At 44.2% G+C, this 20,844-nt stretch overlaps 3 protein-coding genes across 10 annotated transcripts in view; 2 read left to right on the forward strand and 1 right to left on the reverse strand.

The window, feature by feature from the left end:
- Positions 1-2,053, forward strand: part of MMS19 (MMS19 homolog, cytosolic iron-sulfur assembly component) — a 29,742-nt gene extending 27,689 nt beyond the window's left edge. For all 3 annotated transcript variants that reach the window (XM_079137463.1, XM_079137464.1, XM_079137465.1), the window contains 6 exons: positions 35-221; positions 525-607; positions 731-895; positions 973-1,032; positions 1,463-1,563; positions 1,641-2,053. In XM_079137463.1, the coding sequence (XP_078993589.1) occupies positions 35-221; positions 525-607; positions 731-895; positions 973-1,032; positions 1,463-1,563; positions 1,641-1,668 (624 nt within the window). In that variant the 3' untranslated portion in view covers positions 1,669-2,053. The remainder of the gene's footprint in view (positions 1-34; positions 222-524; positions 608-730; positions 896-972; positions 1,033-1,462; positions 1,564-1,640) is intronic.
- A 220-nt stretch (positions 2,054-2,273) lies between these two features.
- On the reverse strand, positions 2,274-11,497 carry ZDHHC16 (zDHHC palmitoyltransferase 16). 6 transcript variants are annotated; one of them, XM_079137471.1, is made up of 13 exons: positions 11,280-11,497; positions 11,005-11,066; positions 7,625-7,872; positions 7,254-7,448; positions 7,014-7,102; positions 6,593-6,621; positions 5,879-6,012; positions 5,695-5,742; positions 4,807-4,892; positions 4,598-4,696; positions 3,794-3,917; positions 3,518-3,588; positions 2,274-2,821 (listed from the first exon to the last, which is right to left on the reverse strand). In XM_079137471.1, the coding sequence occupies exons 1-13, from the start codon at positions 11,453-11,455 to the stop codon at positions 2,707-2,709; spliced, it is 1,476 nt and encodes a 491-aa protein (XP_078993597.1). In that variant the 5' UTR covers positions 11,456-11,497; the 3' UTR covers positions 2,274-2,706. The 6 variants fall into 6 exon arrangements, with proteins under 6 accessions (XP_078993597.1, XP_078993594.1, XP_078993592.1 ...); XM_079137468.1 differs by lacking the exon at positions 4,598-4,696 and having other exon boundaries at positions 3,513-3,588; positions 11,280-11,495; XM_079137466.1 differs by lacking the exon at positions 4,598-4,696 and having other exon boundaries at positions 11,280-11,494.
- Positions 11,498-11,628: 131 nt separating this feature from the next.
- Positions 11,629-19,067, forward strand: EXOSC1 (exosome component 1). The gene is made up of 8 exons (XM_079137977.1): positions 11,629-11,698; positions 11,804-11,919; positions 14,568-14,642; positions 15,916-16,004; positions 16,707-16,740; positions 17,227-17,277; positions 17,665-17,749; positions 18,822-19,067. Exons 1-8 carry the CDS (start codon positions 11,668-11,670, stop codon positions 18,926-18,928), a joined length of 588 nt encoding a protein of 195 aa, XP_078994103.1. The 5' UTR covers positions 11,629-11,667; the 3' UTR covers positions 18,929-19,067.
- The last annotated feature ends 1,777 nt before the right edge of the window (positions 19,068-20,844 follow it).

Here is a 20,844-nt window from a genome sequence, read left to right on the forward strand (position 1 = left end):
CCCTGATGTACCACAAAGATTCTCTCTTCTCTAGCTCATGGGCCTCCTGAGTGACCCAGAACTAGGCCCAGCAGCAGCTGATGGCTTTTCGCTGCTCATGTCTGACTGTACTGATGTGCTGACTCGAGCTGGCCATGCTGAAGTACGGATCATGTTCCGTCAACGTTTCTTCACAGATAATGTGCCTGCTTTGGTCCAAGGCTTCCATGCTGCTGCTCAAGGTGAGAAGTTTAAAAAGCAGGCCCCCAGATATATAGACCTGTTTCACTTAGCAATAGACTCTAAAATAATTTATGACCCAAGTGTATCGTTAGAGCTATACTATGTTCTATACAGAGAAAACTAAACTTCCAGATTCTTGCCCCACTCTCCTTCAGTGGGTATATCTTGCTTATTCTGAGCTTGAGTTGCTTTATTTCCCTTCTCTTTTTGTATGCTGAAAGCCTTGTCAGAAATTGGAATTGAGTTCTCATACTGAATGTAAAAGCCCCTTTCTCCCCTAAAGCTTCTCCATTTTTTAACAGATGTGAAGCCAAACTACCTGAAGGGTCTGTCTCATGTACTCAATAGATTGCCCAAACCTGTGCTTTTGCCAGAGCTGCCCACAGTAAGTTTCTATAATAAGCCTTCAAGCAAGGGACAAAGCTTTTCTCCCACAGCCTGGATCAGAAAAGGGAAGAGAACCAAGATCATCACAGTGTGGTCACCCACCTTTTCTGTTGCCTGTTAGCTTCTTTCCTTGCTGTTGGAGGCCCTATCGTGCCCTGATTCTGTGGTCCAGCTGTCCACCCTCAGCTGTCTTCAGCCTCTTCTACTGGAAGCACCCCAAGTCATGAGTCTTCATGTTGATACCCTGGTCACCAAGTTTCTGAACCTCAGTTCCAGTCCTTCCATGGTGCGTTGAACCCTAGCACTTCTCTGGTACTTCATCTCTCCTCTGTCTCCCCTTACCTCCTTATTGTTGTGTTCCAGGCTGTCCGGATTGCTGCGCTGCAGTGTATGCATGCTCTCACTCACCTGCCCACTCCTGTGGTAAGTACCTGGGTTGTGCTCCCTGGCCTAGGAACCTCTTACAAGAGCCAGTGAAGTACCCTTTTGCCTTCATCAAGTGAGATCAGCCACCCCACTGTGTAGTTAAGATATGAACTACAAGGTACAGATAAGCACAATTTTTTTCCCTTGGGGCCAGAATGACTCTAAAATACTGACCACCCAATTAACAGAATGGCCATTCTGCCACTTGGCATCCTCTAGGATCACTAAAAAAAATAGGATATGTTGCATGTGCTTAGCACATGTGAGGCCTTCCTTTGGTTCAGTCTATCCCACCAAAAACAGATAGGACTTGTTCTGTACTTTTGAGAATATTAGTTACAAAGCCAGAGAAGCAGCACTTCTGGTTGCTCTGTTTGACTTAGGCTAAGATTGCTATGTTTGACATAGGCTCCTTTTGACTCCACAGCTGCTGCCATATAAACCACAGGTGATCCGGGCATTAGCCAAACCCCTGGATGATAAGAAGAGACTAGTGCGAAAGGAAGCTGTGTCAGCCAGGGGAGAATGGTGAGTTCTAGGTCATGGGGAGAGATGGGACCAAGACAAACCTTACTGCTGTTACCAATGTTCTTTTCTGCTTACAGGTTTCTGCTGGGAAGCCCTGGCAGCTGAGCCCTTATTTCTGGCCTAGACTCTTCTGACAATCTAACCTGGAATTACTAACTAGCTCTCGAGCCGTCTTGCCCAAGGCAAGACCACTAGCCTCTGCCTGCGTTTCCCACAGACACAGCACAAGTGCTAGACCTCTGCTGCATGGCTAAATAAGAAAAACCGGAGTCCTAATTTCTAATGGATTTGTGAAGTACCTGAGCGAGTCTACTTGTTTTTGAAGGAAGATCTTGGGCTGTTGGGCTCTTCTGTTATATTTCACGTCAGGAAAAGGGAGCTGTGCTGCTGAAGGATGAGTGCAGATGACTGTGGCCCTGAAGACCAGGGATAATGGATGATAGTGGACATGTGTGTACCTGCTGGAGAATAAAGATTTCTTTTGGTAATGGTGCTAACCATCAGAGTTATTCCCCATCACCTCACATATGCCTTGGTAGCATATAACCAGAGGTAGCACAATGATTTTTAGGGGTTAGTCAAGAATTCTGCAGGGCATCCAACCCCTCCAAGTAAGGGCAGTAAAGGCATGAGCAGAATTCACTAGGCCCCTGACCCGACTTCCCCCTTTCCTGCCCTAGAACTAGGCAAAGAACTGAGGACCATACACCTTTACAAATCAAACACCTTTATTTTTGTTCCCTTCATTAGCATGTGAAAAGTGGCAGTGACTTGGGCAGCAGGCCTGTTGTCTTTGCCCCAGTAAGAATCCAGGATCCCAGGATCCCTCAGGTGTTTTCCCAAACTGCAAGTAGAAGAGGTGATAGCCAGCCCCAGTGCTGAGATATGGAGAACATCAGATCAGCACTAGGCAAGGTAGCTAGCTGCCTGACCCCTAGGCTGGGGCTGGAACTTGTTTGCCTGAGTAAAGGGATTTTAGTCCTAGGATTTCTCCACATTGTATCTTGCTTCTGCAGTGGCCAGGTTGGTCCTTCAGTTGTCCCTGCATAGTACCCACTGGTTCCTTTTGATGAAGGATTCCAAGGAAAGCTGCCCTTGGAGGCAGCAGAACAAATACTCAAGTTGTGGCTGGCACAACCCAGCTCACACCGCCATTACAGAGGCTGAGTGAACAGTCACCCAGGGAGGGGGCTCCCAGCTCATTCCATTCCCGTGGGGCAAGTGACTAGAAGGTAACAGCACCCTGGTAAGCCAATGCCTACAAGAGAAGACAGAAATGTTTGAGTTCCAAGAGCTCCTGGTATCCTTTTGATTTACTCTACAGCATGCATACATCAAGCACAAAGGTAATAAGAGTCCTAATTTCCCCTGTCTAACACTGTCCATTTAATATGCCTTCTGGGGCACTGAAGGCCTTTTGAGGTTCTGAGCTGTGTTCGGCAGGAGTGACAAGAAGATGGGAAAGGGAGGAAGGAAAGAACTGACATTCATCTGGGTGTTACTGCGTCAGTAAGTCAGTTTGAAGAATGACCTCCCCTTGTCTCTAGGGCTAAAAGAGCTAGCCTGTTTATTGCCTCAAGAACTCTATCACAAGTGGATTACCTCAGTCTCAACACATTATTGGCTTCAACTTCAGACACTGCCTACAAATGAAGAGTGATTGGCAACTACTACATACTACCTGTCTCGGGACTCTAATGTAGTCATCTTGAAACCTTATCTGCTCCTTAAGCCATGGTTTGAGCTCTGAGCCCCTGTCTCAAATGAAAGCCATGTTCTTTACACCTACAGTCTAGAACTGTGCAAAGACAAGGACCTTTGGTTATATGTGGCTACTTAAACTTATGAAAATGAAATCCCTTCAGTAACACTGTCCACATTCTCCCATATACTCCCAAGCAGAGGCCATCTTTCTTATCACAGTTCTTTGGGTAGCAATGGTCTCTTACTTTACCTTCCTGTGTCCACACCCAGGAATACCTTCCAGTTGTCCAGACAGCCATAGTTGTAAGGATTCCTAAATACCTAGAGCCAAGTGGAAGAAAAAACATTTCTACAAACCTCTTCTATGTAATCCCCTTCTCATTTTGGAGACAGACAGCCAAGCTAAAGCTTAGGTAGACAAGTTCTGGCCTTATGTGATAGTTGCAAAGCCATCCCTGATCATCTCTGCTTCCAGGATGCCGTTTCAGTTACCTACCTGCCCACCCAAGCCCTCAACCCCACTCACTCTGCCCTTGGCCTGCAGTCGACGTCTTTCCTTCTTGTTGATGTGCCTTTCAATGCTAGTCTCACCCCGGCTGATGAGAACAGCATGCCATATGGTTAGGGCACCCAGGGCAAGTGCCACAGAACTAAGAAAAAGGACAAAGATTGGTGGAAATTAGGGCCAGCGAATTTAGGTCTGAAATTGAGCTACACAATGATTAGTTGGCAACCTCTCTGCCTCATCTTTCTTATCTTCCTGGCATACTTCCTAAATTAACTTGTACTTCATCATATCTATAAAGAACATCAGGCTCCCAGCTCCTCAGGAGGCTGAGGAAGGAGTATCACAAGTTCAAGGCCACCTAGGTTATTTAGTGAAACCCTTTCTCAAAATAAAAGGGGTGAGGATGTAGCTCAGTGGTAGAACACCTTTGTAGCATGTGTGATGCCCCAGGTTCCATCCCTAATTCCTTAAAAAAAAAAAAAAAAAAAAAAAAAAAAAAATTGAGGTAGGCTAAGAATAAGTTATGGGGAAGGGAATGGGGAGAAATAAGTTTACTGAGAAAAAATGTTCTGTATTTCCTAAAAACTCATGCATGAGAGACAGTGAAGGGTAGTAAAAACACTGGGGATCAGACAAGGGTGACATGAAATTCACATTCCAGCTCTAGCACTCCTAGCTATGAACCATGGAACACATACTTCATCCTTCCAGTTTTCAGTTTTCCTCATCTGTAAATGTAGTTGCCTACCCTTTAGATAGGTACTACCAGGAATAAATGAGTTTAACTTACCTTGGCACATAACAAGTAATAAGCATGCTTACATCCTTAGTGCTTGGTAAACAGTAATGCTCACGTCCTTAGTGTTCCCTGCCCCAAAATGTTGAAGAAGAAAAGTGCTGACTTTGCCAACCTCAATTAGACTAGAACAGAGGCAGGTCATTCAGGATGGGTTCCTGCCTGCATGTGAGCACTTACAAAGGTTTTTCTAAAGCTGCCCCACCCTTAAAACTACCAAAACTGAGTTAAATACCTGCACAGGAACCAGAGGTAGACAAGGCTCTTGTGAGTTATCCTTTCTCGAAAGGAGAAGGTGGGTGGTGGGGTCTGGTGATAAGTCTAGAAAAAGAAAACAGCAAAGCCTGGCTCTTTTGCTCAGGTGGTCTCCAGCAACTACCACCAAAGCCCCCAGCACCTATATGCAGGAAATATTCCAAATCCAGGCAGAAAAAATGGAAACTAAAGCTACAGAGGAGTCAGGACAGCAGGCAAAGGGGTGGACCAAGCCTGATGGCACCATCACATGGACAAACACTGGGCAGAGCAGGTCTGGACAAGATGGAAAAGCACAGGAGGAGCTGACCCTGGGCCTTTAGGTTGACAACATGAATGGGGCTCCAGGGGAAGCCACTCCATTCCTGAGCCATAACTCCTTTATGTGGCTGTATCCCCAAGAAAGAAGACCAGACCCATACCCAGCATACACTAAGGAGAGGAGAGAATCATTAAGTACTGAGAAGGGCAGCAGAGGTACAATATGTGAACCCAAGATGTGCTCAGAATAAGGAGTCCTAAAAGGCACAGAGTGGGGAGTATCCAGATACAGATGGACCAGCTTTATATCTGTCCCCTGGAACCCCATTACACAGACTAACACAGGCTCCTTGCTGCTCAGGCCATCACCAAGGCAGAGTCCAGGCTCAGCCCAAAAAGGTGATGATGGGATTGTCAAAAACTGTCACATCCCAGACACTTCCAGCTTGTCCCCAGGTCACTCAGTCTTGCAGCCTCCCTAAACGCCCCTGATTTGGCCTACTAAGGCTCAGTCAGCCCCTACACCTAAACTAGCAGGCCCAGCTGCCTGAGCAGCTCTATGCCCCTGGCCTGAGCAGCAGGAGGCAGTGGGGTGGGGACAGCCCACCTGGTTGGCAACCGCCTGCAGTTTGTTCTTGTCGAGCTGTTTCATTTTCTAAGGGGATGGAAAACAGTGCTGGTTACACTCTTAAGGCCCTGGGGTGGGGGTGCTGCCAGTCCCATTCCTTAGGGACAGGCTCACACCCTGAAACTGCACTATTGAACCGCCCTGCTCCTAACCATAGGCTCACCTCGATGGCAGCATAAGCCTCCCGGAAAAGGTCCCAACTTCCATAGCTGCAGTAGACACAGCCCAGAGTCATGAAAAAGCAGAAAGAGAAGAAGTACCGATGGTTATAGTGGCCCACACAGTTATTTAGCCAGGCTGGTTGGGGGGATGATTAAGGACAAGATCAAACACAATTTCAGGAGTGTCCAGGCCTCTGGTTCATACCTGGGTAAAGACAGCATCAATCAAGCAAGAACTATTTTTGAAAGGCAAGAAAATATGGGACTGTTTCCTAAGGTTCAGGTCAAAGTCTTATAAGCTTTTCAGAGCACTAAAGTCTCACCAGAAAATCATGAAAATAAACCTGCCAATCCTTCAACCTAGTTGGGCTTAGGTGGACATTTGTAGGGGACAATAGAAGGGGACCCACGGTTCTATTTGGTACCCCCAGAGTACAGTCACAGAAACGCGGGCATCTCTTTCCACCCAATAGCTGTTAGCAACAGCCTACAAAAGAAACCTGTTAGAAGATGCCTTGCTCCCAGGTCCATCCCAGAGATCCTCTGAGCCTCCTGCGCCCTCAGGAGATGATCAACTCCCACAATGCCTTTTCTACTAACTTCTCATAAGCCCAGTGTTGTCTGCAGGGTGAAGTCTTGGACTTGTGGCCATTAACCCTGTATAGTGCTCTGGAACTAAAGAAGGCAGCCTCAGTCAGAAGAAAGCAAAAGGATACGGCAGTGATGATCCATCTTCAGCACACACCTGTGAGGGAGGGACACAGGCTCTGTTTAGGTGGCCAAGGTTCTTGAGATGTCAGTACCAATCCTTTCCTACAAGGACCAGCATCCTGCTGAGGTGGAGAGGGCACAGACTTTGAAGACAGCCAGGCTTTGTTTCAAACCCAGCTCTATAACTTACTGGTTATGTGATACTGGACAAAATAACTAATCTCTCAAGTCTCAGTTTCCACAAGAAGTAATAATGCAAAACTCAGAACCATTCTGAGGCCTATGTATCAGGAAATCAAGAGCACCTTGCCTGGGACAAGATGAGTGCTTCATACATGTCTTAGCAAACTCTAAGTCAGGTTTTGCCCTGGGGCCACAACAAAAGAGTCACCACTGGGGTTCATAAAGAACAAAGCCAAGACCAACCTATTGCAGATGCTGCAGTGGTGTGTTCGGGCAGGTTTGGGATAAATACACTTCTTACAGATGGAGACTGTAGCAATGTCATTCCTGCCCTGTGAAGAAAGAGCATCAGGACCACTGTGATGGCACCATTTCTATGCCTCAAATTATCCCACGGCACTCTCCCTCCCACTCTTGGGACTGGCTCACATCGCCACTACTCACACTGCCCCTGCCTCTCCCCACCCACTATGCGGAACCCACCTGGGGTGGGTACCCAGGTGGAGTGGTGATGGCCTGGTAATAATGGAAGACGATGAGGATCAGATTCCAGTGACTGTAGAAGAAATGCCAGCAGAGTCGTGGCACTGAGTAGGTTTGAAGGATGAGAGGCAGGACACACAAGTAGGCAATGGCCACGATGGAGCCTGTCAGCACTATCACCAGCACCACGAACACCTGCCAACACCAAAGAGGTCAGATAGACAGTAAGAATGCTACACTCAGAGGAGACTCAGGAATTTCTCTGGGGTTAGTGGGCTGGCCTCCAGAACCTAGTGTGGGTCTATCAGTGAGAGACATGCCTCTCTGCTCCCCCCAAAACATTCATTTTCCTGCTCCTGGGCATCACTTACCACCCCAAACCAGCGGATCACGTTGTCCACCAGCCAGTAGACAGGCTCAAAGGCAGCATCGACAGCAGAATCACTGCCCCCAAAGGAGTTATAGAGCAAGGAGCGCAGGCAGACCTTGCCATAGCGCCAGCGCTGCACCAGGCCCCGGAGCAGAGGTGGGCAGCGGCGCCTGTAGCCCAGGAGAAGAAGCAGGCGCAGGCAGAGGCGGGCTGGGCCCAGCAGCAGGCTCCGCTGACCCCTCATGGCTCCTAGGAGAGCATACCATTGTAAGGATCTAGTGTGGGTCTTGTCCCTCCCTACCCAACCAGTGGGAAGGCCCAGAGTATCAGCTCAGAGGGCAAACACCTAAGATTAAGGCCCAGTTAGGCCAGTCACCAGCTCTGAGGAACAGGAAGGTCACTTCACTTTTCTACAGAATGCCCAGTGTTGATGTCCCAACCAGAAAGAGGGACTGGAGTTTCTGAACTAGTAAAAATGGTATTTATATTATACCACAAGGGTGCACAGCAAATCCAAGGTGATGCACACTTAGACTAAATGTGTTACAGTATTAGAGTGAGGGAGGAGAAAGGTGGCATCAATCAAAGGAGTCTTGAGCTATCTGTGTGGAGACCATTGAGTGGAGTATGGACCACATGAACAAAGCTGCCCAGTACATCTCAGCATGACCACTGTGGCAGAAGTTTCCCAGAGCCTCCTGCCTGCCCTGGCCACTAAGTGTATAGCATATGGATCCTGGACATAGATCTGCCTTGGTGCTATCTTGGCAAAAGATACTTCTTCCTACTCCCTCTAGGCTGATATTCCAGGTCAGTAGACTCAACCTGGTAGCATGTGATTCCCTGTCTCCTGTCAAGACAGCCAACCCTCACATGACATAAGATGCTTTGTCTCTAATTCCACTCCTGCCCTACCCCAAGAGTATAGCAGTCAAAACAACTTCAGGTATTCAGAGCAACAGAACCAAGGCTGGAGAGGGAACTCCATGCTGGTGGCTCATGAAGACCTCAGGGTGTGCCCTCTCAGTGATCAGTCTTCCCTTCTGCACTAGTAAGACTCAAAAGGACCTTCTCTGTAGCTGCTGCCCTTCGCCCCAAGCTTCCTAACCAGCTTTCCCAGCTGTGCAAGAGCCTCCATCCCTTTGCACTCTTCACCTCATCCACGGCATAGGAGGAGCTCACTGCTCAGGCAATGACCAGGACACAGATGCTCTAACAGGCTCTTTCCATGATGGTCTCGATTCTGCAGATGAAGTCTTTTACCAGAAAAGAAATTATCTGATTTTCCCCCAGGGCAGCCAGGGAGGGCTGCTTTGTCCTTAACAACTCCACTGACTTATTTAACAGGCAGTTCAAAACCCAGAAGAAACTGGAGGAGGCTGCTCTGCTGTAGGGATGGTTTCAGTTCAGTAACTGGAGCAATGTATTCTCCTTGCACTCTGGCTCATCCCCACAGAAGACCTTTCACAGAAAAAATAATTACCTCCTTCTACAAGCCACGTAAGCCTTATGGAGAAAAGAAATCCAGCAGACAAGGCCTACAAAAAGGAGAAAGACAATTTGAAAGGGACCTACCCACTGCACCAGAATAAAGAAACTGGCCATTCCCATTACCTCCTAGGAAGATAAGAAAATTAAAAGAAGTGTAGAAAAGAGGAAAACCAATAAGCTCAGATTTTTACCTTCTCTGAATTGGATGCCTATTGTTTGGAACCATGATTTGGCAGAAGCATGAATTATCAAAACAGCAGACAGCCACAATCAAATCTAAGAGTAGGACAGAACAACTGCCCCACAACAAATCTAGGTGATTTTTAGACTGGCCATACCATTGTATATTCCCTTACCACAGATAAAGGAGAATTTCCTAGTTGCTAAAATACTTTTTGTAACAATGGCATACAAATCAGACACATTCCTCATATGTAATCAACAAGAATCATATTCCACCTCAAAGCCACCACTAGTAGTCTAAAAAAACGAAAATTCTCCTTGTTTTCAGATTCTTCTCAACCACCTCCTGAATTCCTGAGCTCTACATGAAATGTCAACCTCAAAGACTAGATTTAGCAACTCTCATCTCCCAGACCCTAATTACTTAGGGTTCAATTCTGCCCCTAAGTAGTCCTGTGACTTAGGCAAATCATTGATCCCTGATAGAATTTAATAACCTTGTTTTCTAATTCTAACAGAGGGTAAGATTAAATCTAAGATCCCTTCTAGCTCTAACCCTTTATAAATAATGTATATATATTTGGCAAAGTATAAATGAAAAGTTTATAAAGTACTTAGCACAATACCTGGCTCAAGGAAGTACTCAATAAATACTTGTTGAATTAATGACCTGGAGGGATGCAGAAGTGGAAAGCCTGGTCAGATGTCTACCTGTCCTACAAACATCAGTAAGGTCACTCCTGCCAATGTGATAACACTAAATAAAGTGTCTGCTGCTAACATTCTTCCTGATTAATAAAGAGAGAAATAGAAACCATTATTAGAATCACAGCACTAAAAGGAGCTAAAAGACATTTTGGAAAACAAGTCCAACAAGAAATCAACCCAAACATGTAAACAGAAAGCTTGAAGATGCAGACGCACAGGTCAAATTTGGGTGAACAAAGTATGAAGCCAGGGCCCTCCCCTCACTTGTAGCTAATGGGACATAGGAGGCACGGGGATACCATGGAAAAGACATGTTATCCATGGGCTACAAATAAAACAGGTTTCATTTCAAGAAACTGAAGTAAAGCAAATGTCAAAAAAGTATATGTTGGGCAGAGGGGCAGTGAGCTCAGTGAACAGGGAAGGAAAACAGTAAAGCACAGTTCTACCATCATACCAGGATAAACTCTGACTAGCCCCATTCCTCAGTAGTACCCACAAACCATGGTGTCCATCTGCCACCAGATTAGAAGCTACAGGCCACAGCACTCCCCTCATCCCTGAGCTCTAAATCACCATCTGTTTCCCTATGGGGGAAAAAAAAAAAAAAACGAAGGGCAGAAAGAAATGGGGAGATAAGGAGGAACAGATTTCAAAATCGCCAGAATTTAGATCAGAGTTGTGGCAAATTTCATCTAGACAAAGACACTGCTCGCAAGATCTCAAGTAGGAGATGTCAGACATCAGTAAAAGCAGTATTTTATTCATGTGCAGACTTCCCGTCTGGGTTACCATGCTTAAAAAAAATTTTTTTTAAGTAATAACTTTATCATGAAGGTGCAAGCAGTTAAGGAGGGACCCTCACAACTAGAGGATCCAACTGCAGCACTGAACCTGCAGTTACAAAAACCAGGAAAATGTTCTGTGTCAATGAGGGAGGCGATGTCAAACTGCAAAGGACAGATGGCCAAAAAACTTAGGTTCTGGCTCGGGCTCTACCTTGAATTATCTTCGAGACGTTGAACAAGTCAAACCTTGTCCCTGGATCTGAGTTTCCAAACCTGAGAAATGGGCAAGTTGGGTTGGCTGACCTCCTTCCTGCTCTGCCTTACAGATGCCCGGAGGGTGCGCTCTGCGGGAGGAGGGCACGGCCCTGCAGGGCGGGGAGAGCAGCGAGCAGGAACCCGGCCGGACTCACTACAAGGCCCTGGGACAGGGCCGGATCTTAGAAAGAGGGGCTAGAATGGGGAAAGAGGGCCGCGACTTCGCCTTACCTGCTGCGTGCCGACTCCTCAATCAGCCAAACCGAATGCCGCAGCCTCTGCGGCCCCTCACCACCACTCCCTCCAGCTCCGCGCCCGGGCCAGGCCCGGTTCAATCCAACCCACCATTGCTCGCCACCCACAGCGCCAGCGAGCGGACCCGGACCCACAGCCTCATCCTCAACCATGAGCGCAAGCGCGTGCCCTGGAGCCCCGAAGTTCCACCCCCTAATTTGTCCCAGGGCAACCTGGGAAATGGAGTTTACCCCGGAGAATTAGCTCGCTCTGCTCACGTGACAAAGTGCACCAATTGACGCATATTTTACTGAGACACTGCACCTGTGTGTGACCAGTGAGGAGTCGGCTTCGTTTTCATCCGGGCTTTACGACAGTGGCAGTCATGGCGCCACCCGTAAGATACTGCATCCCTGGTAAGTGAGGGTGCCGTTCCAGAGGCCTGGATAGTGACAGAGGCAGGAACCTGAGCTGCCTCCAGCTTCTGGGAGCCCAAGGCTGATGCGGCGTTTTTTCTGCAGGCGAACGTCTGTGTAATTTGGAGGAAGGCAGCCCCGGCAGCGGCACCTATACCCGGCACGGCTACATCTTCTCGTCGCTCGCCGGCTGCCTGACGAAGAGCAGCGAGAACGGCGCGGTAAAGGAGGCGGCTTCCCCTTTCCTATCTCTTAGGCTGCCTTTGAGTTCTGGTCTTTAGACACCTGCACCGCGGGCGCGTCTTTGGTGCCTTACTAGTAAAACGATTTGGTCTCTCGGCTTTCCCCAGCTGTGATCGCCACAGCTGTGCACTTAAGCTAGCACATACCAGTTAGATTGGTCTCGCTGACACTCCGGGAGGAGGCTGGGTCGAGGGCAGATGCAAACAGAGTAGCCTAGCCCAGCAGTGAGCTGAATCCTGTCAGCCTGTCGCCTGCCTTTCCACCTTCCACCTCCACTATCTCCACCTCACTGACTGCAGTCTAGTCTTACTGGCTTATTTCATTATCGTACGCGCTAAGCTCTCTCCTGCCGCAGGGCTTTTGTACACCTGCCATTTGTCTGGAACACACTCCTCTTCTCCTTAGCCTTTGTATTTCTTACCTCTTTCGGATAGCCTCCCTAGTATCATTTCCTCATAGAAACTCTCTAGACCTACTGGTTAAGGAAACGGGTTTTGTGGGAGTTTAGGGGGTTTGGTTTTGTTAAAACTCACAAAGAACTCTTTCTTTCCCTGAATATTTCAGCATATAACTAAACACTCAGTTATATGTTCCCCACTAAACTCTTCCGTTACTAGAGGTTAATTTCCATGAAATAAGGCCCCACTCTCATACCTTCCATGTCTGGCATAAGGTAGAGGTCAATAAATCCTTGTGGAATGAATGAGTGAATAATGCTATCCTTAGTACCAGAGGTTTATCCAGAATTAGCTCAGGATCAGATAAGCAGTCTTCGGAGGAGCATTTGAAAGAGCACAATCGATTGAGTGGTGGGGGGCACATGTCTACTCTGGAGGCTGAGGTAGAAGGATCTCAAACTTAAGGCAATTCTGAACAACTTAGGAAGACCCTCAACACCTTAGACCTCATCTCAAAATAAAAAAGGAAAAGGGCTGGTGATGTAACTTAGTGGTGAAGCACCCCTGGGTTCAATCCCCAATACCAAAATAAACAAACAACAAAAAAAACCTAGCACAATAGAAAGGAGATTCAGAATTGGAATGTCCAATTGAAAGTACTAGACCTTGACTCTGCTTTGGAAAACAAACCTAAACTCTTAACTTAAGGTTTTTCCTCATCCGTAATGAAGGTCTTTCTATTCAGTTTTGGGGATATCCTTAACATTTCTAAGTTTCTTTATTTCATAGATACCTCTTGAACATTTTCCTTTTATTTCATGTTTTTAATTGTGCATTATAATTATACATAGTGGTGTGATTTGTTGTACATATTCATATGTGCACACAATATAACAATATAATTTGGCCAATATCATTCCTTAGTATTTCCCTTTTTTCTTCTTCTCTTTTTTTTTTTTTTTTTTGTTCAGCCCCAGGGATTGAACCCAGGGGCACTTAACCACTGAACCACATCCCCAACCCTTTTTATTTCTTATTTTGAGACAGGGTCTCACTGAGTTGCTCAGGATGACTTTGAACTTGTGATCCTCCTGCCTCAGCCTCCTGAGTCACTGGGATTACAGGCATGCACCACTGAACCTGGTAGTATTTCCTCTGTATGGGAGAAAACCTAGGACCTTTGACCTTCTAAGTTTGGCTTATTTCACTTAGCATAATGTATTCAAGTTCCATCCATTTTCCTGCAAATTACATAATCTTGTTCTTCTCTTGGCTGAATAAACTCCATTGTGTATATATGCCATAGTTTGGCTACTGTGAATTGTGCTGCTGAAAAATAATGGTTAGATGCTGGAAGCAGGCTCTATGTGTATTATCAGGCCTGAAGACCTCTTTCATTTTTGTCAAGGAGAGTGCTTACCTCTCCTTTCATAAAGTACTCAAGCATTTTCATGTGTCAGTCACAGTGCTGACCTCTGAAGATGTAGTAATAAGCCAGATACAGATAGTTTTTACTATCAGGGAGCACAGATACAATTCAAACAAATTAATGTTCAAATTGGTGTCTAGTTAACAAATATGATGATTGCCTTGAAAGAATATTATACAGCACCATGAGAACATGTAACTGGAGAACCTGCCCTGGTCAGTGGAAGGGATATTTAAGCTGACTCATCTAAAGGATAAATTAGAGTTGGTTGGGTGGAAAAAATGCAGTTTTAGCAGAAAGAACAGGTTAAACAGAGATCCTGCTGAAGTGGGAAGAAGTCTTTAAGTTGGGAAAATTGAAAGAGGCTGAGAGAGCCTAAGTATAGTGAGCAAGGGAGAGATTGATAAAAGATGAGGTTGAAAATATGTTTTACACCAATGGCCTATATCATACTTACAGAGAAAACTTTAACTTTTTGTGAGAAATAGTTACAAAATGAAAGAAAATAGTATGGCCATTATTATATAACATTTATTTGGAAATTCTATGCTGTACAATTAATAATTAAAAGAAACAGGCATTGGTAAAACCTGGAAAGAGTTAAATTACCCATGATTACAGGCAATATGGTTGTATACCAGGAAATTCCAAGATAGTTTTATAAAATTTATTAGAACTCATCTGGAATGTTTAGAAATGTATCAAGGCATTTCTCGGTTATAAGCCACAGATATCTTATCTAAGCCCAAGGCTTAGACAGGACATTCTGAACATTTATTTTGTATTGTTCTCTCTATAGCTTCCTGTGGTATCTGTAATGAGAGAAACAGAGTCCCAGTTACTTCCAGATGTGGGAACTATTGTAACCTGTAAGGTAAGTTGGTCCTAACCTACGTGCTTAGGATACTCATCCAATATTGAAATCATAATTCTAGAACTGCATTGTTCAGTACAGTAGCCACTAGCCACATGTAACTGTTTAAATTAGAGTGTTAAAAATTCACTTTCTCAATCACACTGGCCACATTTCAAACAGTGAAATCCGCCCAGCAAGACGCTTGTGCCTTATGGGTAAGCGCATGACATTTTTATCATCACAGAAAGTTTGACTGAACTATACTGGTCTAGAAATTCTAAGATAATGATCAAGGCAGCTAATTCAGGCATGCATGGTTCTTCACTGAGCTGGTTTCTGAGCATGTAGTTTCAACCTCTGTCTGAGATGTGGGGCATACCAACAGGTGATAAAGACTTATAGGGTCTTTGTTTTTGTTTTTGTTTTTAAGTTGTTGATGGACCTTTATTTATTTATTTATATGTGGTGCTGAGAACGAATTCAGTGCCTCACACAAGCTATGTGAGCACTCTACCACTGAGCCACAACCCCAGCCCGTCTTAGGAATTTTTTTTTTTTTTTAAGGGGGCACAGGGTTATGGGGATTGAACTCAGGGGCACTCAACCACTGAGCCACATTCCCAGCCCTATTTTGTATTTTATTTAGAGACAGGGTCTCACTGAGTTGCTTAGCGCCTCTCTTTTGCTGAGGCTGACTTTGAACTCACATTCCTCCTGCTTCAGCCTCCTAAGCCACTGGGATTACAGATGTGCACCACTGCGCCTGACCTTTTAGGGTTTTTTGAGAGGAGGTACTGACTGATGTACTGTAACTGTAACACATAAGTTACCTCTGCCCATCCCCACCCTCTGCCAGGTTCACTTGTAGCTCTTGGTTACTGTATAAATTACTCCAGAAGAAAGTATGTGTATTACTCTGAAAATAACTGCAGGCATTGATCCAAATATTAGGCAGCAGATGAAACATAGATTTAAATTCTATCTACTATGTAAGCCTTTTAATAAGATCTGTTAGAGGTCTAGATTGCTTCTATGCTCTGTGTCTATTTATGTGAAACTTGTGGACTTTTAAAATCTATATGCTATTATCTCACTTGATTTCTATAGTAACCCTATCAGGTGGCCACTTATTCCACAGATATCATTTTGATAGAGATAAATAGCAGTTAACTTATGTTAAATTCTCAGTAATGTTGCTTATACTAAAATCCTAGTAATTCCTAATTTTTTGCTGTGTCCTTGAAGTGACACCTGCTAATCCTTTGATGCTGATCCTTGCTCTATTCCACAGGTCTCTAGCATCAATTCGCGTTTTGCCAAAGTGCACATCCTATATGTGGGTTCCACACCACTTAAGAACTCCTTCCGAGGAACTATCCGGTAAGAAGTACCCTTGTCCTCACATTTTCCCTAGTACCTGTAATAAGATAGTCAGGGAGATTGGAACATTTAAGAACAATTACAATTCCTACTCCTGTCTGTTTTTCTCTTTTCTTTGTGCTAGTAGTACCCCCAAGTTGTAACCAAAAATTTTTCTATGAGAAAAATATTAATAAGAGAGGGTTTTAAATTATGGCAAAAAAGTTGTGTCAAGCTAAAGATTAGCAGTATCAGGATGATTCAGACCAAACAAATCAAAAGCATTTTAGGAAGTACCTTTTTTTTCTTGAATTTAATATAGATTAAACCCAGAAGTTCTAAAACATTAAGAAGCACTGAAGGTGAAATAGATTTTTCTCTTGTGGACTTGTTGAGAAAGGATGAAAAATTCTTGCAAACCAGATAATTTAATTTAACTTTTGAGGCCTTTTCCAATGTCAGGATTCAATATGATCTTGGACAATACCTCTGTTTAAGTTTTCCTGAGATAGCAAAGTTCCTTTACCTTTCCTGCTAAATCTGATCTGCTTTTCCCTAGCCAGAGGTATCAATACTGACCTTCTCTCTGGTCCAAGAATGGGAAAATGTTTTATCCTTTCAATGCAGGCTAAGGCTACCTCTCTACCTTTTGTCCATGGGTGGCAGCTGGGTCCCCACAGGATAGTTCTCACAGAAAATTAATCTTTCTGTCTTTTTTTATAGAAAGGAAGATGTCCGAGCAACTGAAAAAGACAAGGTTGTTGGTTTGATTTTATTTTCCCATGGCTTTAGGGATCTCAATTTTTAAAAATTATTATCCCAGTGAATTTCTAAAAGTCAGAGCAATGTGGAGTTCAAGGAAGTTTAATATATTCTATGCTATAATGTGTGAAATTTATCTCACTGTCCTTTTCCACTCTTTATGAGTTTTATTCCTACCTAGTTTATTCTTTGCCTTTGAAGTTGATTATTTATTCATTGCTCTTCTCTTAGACTTACTCTGGGCCCTTTCAGAGCAACTGTAGTGCCTTTTGTGTAAGTTAGATTTATGATCAGATTATTGAATTCAGATTCTTCGATTCATATTTTGATTCTGTAGAAGCAATGAAAGGTATTGACTGACAAGTAATGATGACCTCTACATTCTGGAATTAGAAAGTAAACTACCTCTACCGGAAGGATGAAAGTTTGAGGTGGACCTGATCTAGACCCTTCACATAACACTCCTGTTATTCCTTTGCAGGTTGAAATTTATAAGAGTTTCCGCCCAGGTGACATTGTCTTGGCCAAAGTAGTATCCTTTATTCCCTGTTGACATCTGTCCTTTGTCAGAAGAAACAAGGGGCTGCAATTGTGGCTTAGTAGTAGAGCGCTTGCCTAGCATGTGTGAGGCACTGGGTTTGATCCTCAGCACCACATATAAATAAATTAATTAAAGATATTGTGACCATCTACAACTAAAAAAAATTTTTTTTTTAATTTTTTAAAAGAAATGAAACTAGGGCTGGGGATATAGCTCAGTTGGTAGAGTGCTTGCCTTGCAAGCACAAGGCCCTGGGTTCAATCCCCAGCACTGAAAAAAAAAAAAAAAAAAAGAAATGAAACTAGAGAAATATTTCAAGTGGCCCTAGGGGGAACACTTAAAACCCCTCATTTTCCTTCACCATTGTTATGTGACTAGATCTCCCTAGGTGATGCACAGTCCAACTACCTGCTGACCACTGCCGAAAACGAGCTGGGAGTGGTCGTGGCCCACAGTGAATCAGGTGAGTTACTTTCCATATCCTTACTTTACCCTGGGAGCTGAGGTTTGGACTTAATCCATTGTTTTTCCTGCTTTTCCTTGTTTTCTATTGTGGAAGTAGTATGGGTGTAGATACCATCATGTGGTGCAGCATGACATTTTGGTCAACAGTGGACAACATATACTGTGGTGGTCCCATAGATTATGTCACCTAGGGCTGGGGGTACAGCTCAGTGGTAGAGCTGTTGCTTAGCATGTATAAGGCCCTTTGTCTGAAACCCAGGATTTAAAAAAAAAAAAAAATTATATCACCTAGTGATAATATAGCCATCTTAGTAGGTATACTCTATGGTATTTGCACAATAAAAATATGTCCCATCATTAACACAGGACTGCTTACTACTGAAATTACAATGATTCTTCCTAAGTTGGAGCTCCAGTGACACAATCAGTTAATGCTTAGTGTGCGGTATCCCGGGGGGCTGGGGAGATAGCTCAGTCGGTAGAGTGCTTGCCTTGCAAGCATGAGGCCCTGGGTTCGATCCCCAGCATTGCCAGGAAAAAAAAAAAAAAAAAAAAAAGAATGGTATTCCTAGCTGGGTGTGGTGGTGCATACCTATAATCCCAGCCTCTCAGGAGGCTGAGGCAGGAGGATCTCAAGTTCAAGGCCAGCCTCAGCAACTTAACAAGGCCCTAAGCAACTTGGTGAGACCCTGCTTCTAAATAAAATATATAAAAGGTCTGGGGATGTAGTTCAGTGGTTAAGCACCCCTAGATTCAACCCCCAGTATCCCCACATCAAACAAACAAACAAAAAAAAAAAACCAGAATGATACTCCTAAATCTAAGCAAAAAGGTAGTTAACTCCATAAGTCAATGGAACAAAGTTTTTTTCCTGTCCCTAGGTAACTGCTGATAACCCATCCCTACCCTGGTGGCTGGGAATTGAACCCAGGCCCTTGCACATGCTAGGCATGTACTCCAGCACTTAACCACATGCCAAGCCTAACATTGCCTTCTCATACTCAACTGAAAAGAGGTGTCTCAGGAAAATATCTGGGGTCCCAACTCCAACATTGGCTTTTTCCCTCTAGGTGTCCAGATGGTTCCCATCAGCTGGTGTGAGATGCAGTGTCCTAAGACCCACACTAAAGAATTCCGGAAAGTGGCCAGAGTACAACCTGAATTTTTGCAGACCTAAGATGCTACATTTTACCCCAAGGAGGGGGGTAAGCTATTTCCAAGAGTACATGATGAAAATAACATCAGGATGCCATGGTCTTTATTCAGATACCTGGGGTCAGCCAGTGACCACCTCTAGAAAACTCTGCCAGTAATTTACTATGGGTGGAACATTATTTTTGTGAACCTTTTAGTAAATTGGATTCTTGAGGATAAAGCTTGTCTTTTGGGGACACCAGCAAACAACACTGTGTAACTTTGGAGATAACCTGACAGTCCTTTTAAGTATATATTTTTTGATGTGACAAAGAAAACATTTTTATTAAAAGGATTTTATGGTTTCTGTTGTCTTGAGCAAGTAAAGGCATCTAAATAGTGTCACACTTATTAGAGCAGGGGTTTATTTGCCTCATAGTACCCATTAACTGATGTGTGTCAACTCTTGCTTGCTCTAGACAAATCCTGATTGCTGATCTCTGATATTTTTCCTGTTATTTTATGTGCTTTTGCTTTCTAGGTGCCAAACACTGGGTCAAACATTTCATGTGCACCCCTTACTTAGGTACATTATAGAATGTATGTGGTGATCAGGTAGCATGTGAGCTCTTTGGTAAACATACTGATACAGTGGGTACTTCAGAAGATGTTTGTTAATTGAAAAGGGACAAAGCATTATCATGCAAGGTAGCCAGGAAAGGATTCGTGTGACATGAGATCAAAGGGAATTAAAAAGCCCCTTTCCAGGCAGAAAGAAGCCCTAGCAAAGTGCAGAAGCAGAAATTAAGGCATAGTTTGGGAGATGAGGGAGGGATATAAGTTAAACATGCAGACGGCTTGGGAAGGAAAGATGAACATGAGCTTGTTCTTGAGATGTTGCTCACAAAGCCCATGACCCTAGTGTGTGCTGACAGTGGTGGAGGGTGAGTTTTGAAGACAGCGCACCTGGTTTTGTGCCCTCCAGTTACTAACCTTCAACAGGTTAGGGTTTTTTGGTTTTAATGGAAAATTTTGTTGAGGTATCTGTAGGTCCACATGCAGTTTTGTTTGATTTGTTGATTTTGTTATTTTTGGCACAGCTGGGGATGGAACCCAGGCCTTTGTGCATGCCAAGCTCATGCTATACCACTGATCTACTCTCCTAGCATGTGCAAAGCCCTGGGTTCCGACCCTAGCACTAAAATAAAGAAGAGCAATATCTCCAGCCCTGCAAGAAAGAGTGAATACAGAGATCCCTTGTACCCTTGGCCCATTTTCTCCCACTTAAGACATTTTGCAAAATTATAATTGCTCAGTGGCAGAGCACTTTTCTAACCTATGAGAGGCCGTCGGTTCAATGTCCAGCACCACCTAAAAAATATAAACACCAGCATGTTGACATTGATATTAAGCAAGTTGTTTTTATCCATTTTCTCATTGGGATAGTAGTATCTCATCAGATTATTATGAAGGAGAAACACATAAGTGTTCAGTACATGCTAATTTTTTTAATATATATTTTTTAGATGTTGATAGACCTTTATTTTTTTCATTTAATTATGTGTGGTGCTGAGAATTGAACCCAGTGCCTCACAATGCTAGGCAAGCGCTCTACCACTGAGCCACAACCCCAGCCCCAGTACATGCTAATTTTATTGTTATATATCATGGTTACTATACATATCCAATTGCCTTCTATAAAGTACTACCAAGTCCCAGGCCTTATGTTAGACACTTTGTAGATTGTTTACCATTAATAAGTACTTTAACTTTAGTCTATTACAGACAGTGCTACAAAGAAAACTTGTATACCATTTTATACTTGTGCATGCACGCCTGTACACAACTGATTCTCAGAAGTAGAATGCTGGAGCTAAGAATATGCACAAAGCCAGTGGTGGTGGTACCTTTTCAACTATTCAGGAGGCTGAGACAGGAGGATCATAAGTTTGAGCCTAG

The sequence above is a fragment of the Sciurus vulgaris genome (assembly GCF_902686455.1).
Source record: "Sciurus vulgaris genome assembly, chromosome: 4".
Classification (NCBI taxonomy): domain Eukaryota; kingdom Metazoa; phylum Chordata; class Mammalia; order Rodentia; family Sciuridae; genus Sciurus; species Sciurus vulgaris.

Excerpts from the sequence above, each read along its gene's own strand:
- ZDHHC16 (XM_079137471.1), bottom strand. The coding sequence starts at position 11,455 with ATGGTTGAGGATGAGGCTGTGGGTCCGGGTCCGCTCGCTGGCGCTGTG. Across the intron at positions 6,622-7,013 it reads CACTGCAGCATCTGCAATAG|GTGTGTGCTGAAGATGGATC; the intron begins GTTGGTCTTGGC and ends CCTCCCTCACAG. Across the intron at positions 6,013-6,592 it reads GAAGATGGATCATCACTGCC|CCTGGCTAAATAACTGTGTG; the intron begins GTATCCTTTTGC and ends CCCCCCAACCAG.
- EXOSC1 (XM_079137977.1), top strand. The coding sequence starts at position 11,668 with ATGGCGCCACCCGTAAGATACTGCATCCCTG. Across the intron at positions 16,005-16,706 it reads TCCTTCCGAGGAACTATCCG|AAAGGAAGATGTCCGAGCAA; the intron begins GTAAGAAGTACC and ends CTTTTTTTATAG. Across the intron at positions 17,278-17,664 it reads ACATTGTCTTGGCCAAAGTA|ATCTCCCTAGGTGATGCACA; the intron begins GTATCCTTTATT and ends TTATGTGACTAG.